At 40.3% G+C, this 3,822-nt stretch overlaps 2 protein-coding genes across 2 annotated transcripts; both read right to left on the bottom strand.

Annotated features, from left to right (window-relative positions):
* Positions 1–174: 174 nt before the first annotated feature.
* On the bottom strand, positions 175–1,140 carry TM35_000681090 (uncharacterized protein; the record flags this gene model as incomplete). Its single annotated transcript, XM_029031156.1, has 1 exon — positions 175–1,140. One exon carries the CDS (start codon positions 1,138–1,140, stop codon positions 175–177), a length of 966 nt encoding a protein of 321 aa, XP_028877543.1.
* An 833-nt stretch (positions 1,141–1,973) lies between these two features.
* On the bottom strand, positions 1,974–2,969 carry TM35_000681080 (uncharacterized protein; the record flags this gene model as incomplete). The annotated part of the gene is made up of 1 exon (XM_029031155.1): positions 1,974–2,969. The coding sequence occupies one exon, from the start codon at positions 2,967–2,969 to the stop codon at positions 1,974–1,976; it is 996 nt and encodes a 331-aa protein (XP_028877542.1).
* Between the last annotated feature and the right edge of the window lie 853 nt (positions 2,970–3,822).

Genomic DNA, 3,822 nt, shown 5'->3' with positions numbered 1-3,822 from the left:
ATTATAGGATAAACATTGAGAGCAAAAACACACACAAAACACATTAACATTAAGAAACAAAAAAAAAAAGAATATAAGCCCAACAGGTGGAAGATTAGTTAGACTGTAGTGTGGATGTATGCAAAAAAAGAAAAGAGAAAACAAAGGATGACCTGAGTCACACCACCATTACAATCAGCACACAAGAATACAGGCCAGTGTAACTACAATCAGTAGTGGTACACGCACCCACACAGAACTGCTGATACTGCTGCTGCTGTCTGCATAACCCTTCTTGTTGTTTGCAGGCTCAGGAGGAAGTGTTGTTGTTGTGGTGGTGGTGGTGTTGGTGGTTGATTCTGTACCTCCTGCGCCTTCTCCATTTTGGTTCCTTGTTGATTCACTCTCTGCAGATGAAGTGGCAGCGTTACTCAGATCCTTTGCAGCATCTGAACTCACAGCATTATCCACAGTTGAACTGTTAGAAGGAGTATTACCTGTATTCTGGGGTGTGGGAGCTGAAGGGTCTTCTGAGTGCGAACCACCAGCAGTTTCCCCTCTTGATGGTGTAATACTGCTTGCATCAGTTTGGGAAACAGATGTATCCGCTTTTGTGCTATCTCCAGCGGGAGGACGCTGTTCTACGTTGGCAGTATTCCTTAAGTGTTCATCTTGTTCCTGCTCGTTTTTGTCTGTGTCAGCTTTCTTACCTTTGCTGACACTTCCCACAGATGTTCGGTCATTCAAACCATTTCCTGTATGCTGATCTCTTAACGTCTCTGCCGCCTGACCACCTAGATCTAGACCAGAAGAACTCGATACCACAGACACTTGACCCGGAAGACTTCGTTCGCCTTGGGGATCATGAGGATCAGTAGCAGGAGGAGGAGGACCCTGTTCACCTCTTTCACCAGCAGGACCAGGTGCAGCACTGCGCACGTTTGGTTTCTGCCCTTTCCCTGAGGTTTGAGTACAAGTACCACCATCATTGGAATCATGAGAACAAGAAGTATCAGCACTCTCAGAAGGACAAGTAACTTCATTTCCCTCACCAGCAGAAGGACAAGAACCTTTAGGACCTGGACCACCTCTATCACCCGTTTTCCCTGCAGCTGATCCAGTAGAAGCAGATACGTCCGTCGCCACCCACACAGAAGACATGATCAACAGCAAAACAACAGAAAACAACAAACGACACAACATCATCATCGCAACAAAATATTGCTTCTTGATTAGGAAAACTTAACTGCAAAGTGAAGAAACAAATAAGAACAAAAAACGAAACATACAATTACAACACAGTCTAAAATACGAATAAAGCAAAACAAAACAAATAAGTCAAAACACATTAGAAAAAATAAAAAAAGGAATAAATAACAACACATACATCCACGAAAACAAAAAAAAACTTAAGAGGACAAAAACACACAATCCAGCAAACGTTGCTTATGTTTGAGTTAATATGAAATTCATACTATATTTGTCTGTTACTGTCTTATTTTTCCAATGACTCACCATTATCATTGCCGCAGAGCAACGCCCATAACGACCCAGCAAACAAAAAGCAAACAAACAAAAAACAGATATTAACCATTAGCCCAATTTACCCAAGTAAACACAGAAATACACCAACTATGGGTGTAAGTCTCTATGTGTGTATACGCAATTATAAATATAAATTCATCTGTTATTAATATTTCTCTTTTTTTCACTGCAAAAAACAAATCATCATCATCATCATTACAGTGCAAGCCCAGGTGCACACATAGAGAGTCTCCAAGAACACACACACACACAATGGAGTAGCAATAATAATAATTATAGGATAAACGTAGAGAGCAAAAACACACAAAACACACATTAACATTAAGAAACAAAAAAAATATGATCCCAACAGGTAGAAGATTAGTTAGACTGTAGTGTGGATGTATGCAAAAAAGAAAGAAAAGAAAACAAAGAATGACCTGAGTCACACCACCACACCACCACTACAATCAGCACACAAGAATACAGGCCAGTGTAACCACAATCAGTAGTGGCACACGTACCCACACAGAACTGCTGATACTGCTGCTGCTGTCTGCATCACCCTTCTTGTTGTTTGCGAGTTCAGGAGGAAGTGTTGTTGTTGTTGTGGTAGTGGTGGAGGTTGAGGTTGATTCCTCATCATTGCTGGGTGTATTGGTAGTGTCAGTGTTCGTGTGGTCCGCGTTAGAAGACTCACGGGTGTTGGTGTCTGATTGAGAATCTTGTGTAACGGGTGTCTGGTCCTGTGAAGTACTTCTCTCCTGAGGTTCCGAATTATTTGTATTGGTTTCAGAAGGGGAAGTAGTATGCGAGCTATTCGGATTTTCCTGCGTCTTTTCTTCTTCTTGTTCAGTATCAGTCATATACGGGTTCTCCCGTTTACTGTCGTCAGCCGCTTTATCCTCTGCAGCCTGAGGATGATCACTGTTGCCAGGCTGCACATGTGAAGGTCCACCACCTCTTCCTTGTGTGGAACCTGAACTGGGAGGTGAGAATGAAGAAGGAGATTGAGGTACTTGGAGGGCGTCTGAAGCTTGAGACAATGAACTCTGAGTAACTTCTGGTGGATTTGTTCTTAGCTCATGATTATCTTCAGTAGTACTTCTTCCAGAGGAATTAGGTATGATAGAGTTGTCTTGAACCTTACTTCCTTCAGGTTGGCCTGGTTTTCTGTCATCATCTTCTTGCATTCTCTCCTGTTCGTTTTCTTCCAATTGATTAATCTGCTCCTGCTTCAACGCAGTGTTAGTACCAGGAGTCCTAGATGTTCCAAGATCAAGTGAACTAATTGAAGCAGCAGGTGTTTTTTCTCCACGACAATTACTGTCTGCAGAAGCATCACTGCAAATGGGAGCAAGTTCAGTTTCCTGAAGAACGTCACCTTCTGCATCAGCTCCCACACATCCACAGACACAAGAGAAGGAGAGAACCAACACACACAGCACGTGGCGCAAGAGCATCATGACAGTCTTTGCTCTTCTTTTCTGGTGTCACTGACCTGCAGAAATAAAAAGAAGAAAACAGAAACACCGACAAAAGGTATTCAATGCCATACAACAACAACAACAATATATATAAACACAGACAACAAACATAAAGCCATAACAATCACTCAAATAGTATCAAATGAAAGGAACAAAACACACAATACCCAATGCTAAACAGAAACTCTCAAAAAACACGGAAGAGAAATAATGATTTAATAAATTATACGTACGACCAAACAAGAGAAGAAAATACACCAAAATATAGCTCTTAATTCGTTGGTCAACATAGCAAAACATTAACTTCTGTGTAACAGTTATTATTATTTTTCTCTTCTGAACAAAACAAAATACCAAAACGGTGCAGGGCAAAAAACACAACACCCCCAACAAACCACTCAAGCAAAAAACAAAGGTATTAATCATTAGCCCAATTTATCCAATAAAAGCAGAATTACATCTACTAAAGATATACGTCTATATATGTGTGTATATACGCAATTATAAATATAAATCCATCTGTTATTAATATTTCCTTTACCTCTCATTGCAAAAAGCAATTCAAAATTATTATCACAGTGCAAGCCCAGGTGCACACACATAGAGAGTCTCCAAGAATACACACAATGGAGTAGCAATAATAATTATTATAGGATAAACACAAAGAGAGCAAAAACACACACAAAACACATTAACATTAAGAAACAAAAAAAAGAAGATAAAATCGCAACACGTAACAAATTAGTTAGACTGTAGTGTGGATGTATGCAAAAAGAAAAAGAAAACAAAGGATGACCTGAGTCACACCACCACCACCATCACAATCAGCACA

The sequence above is a fragment of the Trypanosoma theileri genome, assembly GCF_002087225.1.
Source record: "Trypanosoma theileri isolate Edinburgh chromosome Unknown TM35_Tth_68_V1, whole genome shotgun sequence".
Taxonomy (NCBI): domain Eukaryota; phylum Euglenozoa; class Kinetoplastea; order Trypanosomatida; family Trypanosomatidae; genus Trypanosoma; species Trypanosoma theileri.
Note: the sequence above shows the minus strand (reverse complement) of the source record. Positions and strands in the feature narration are given on the sequence as shown.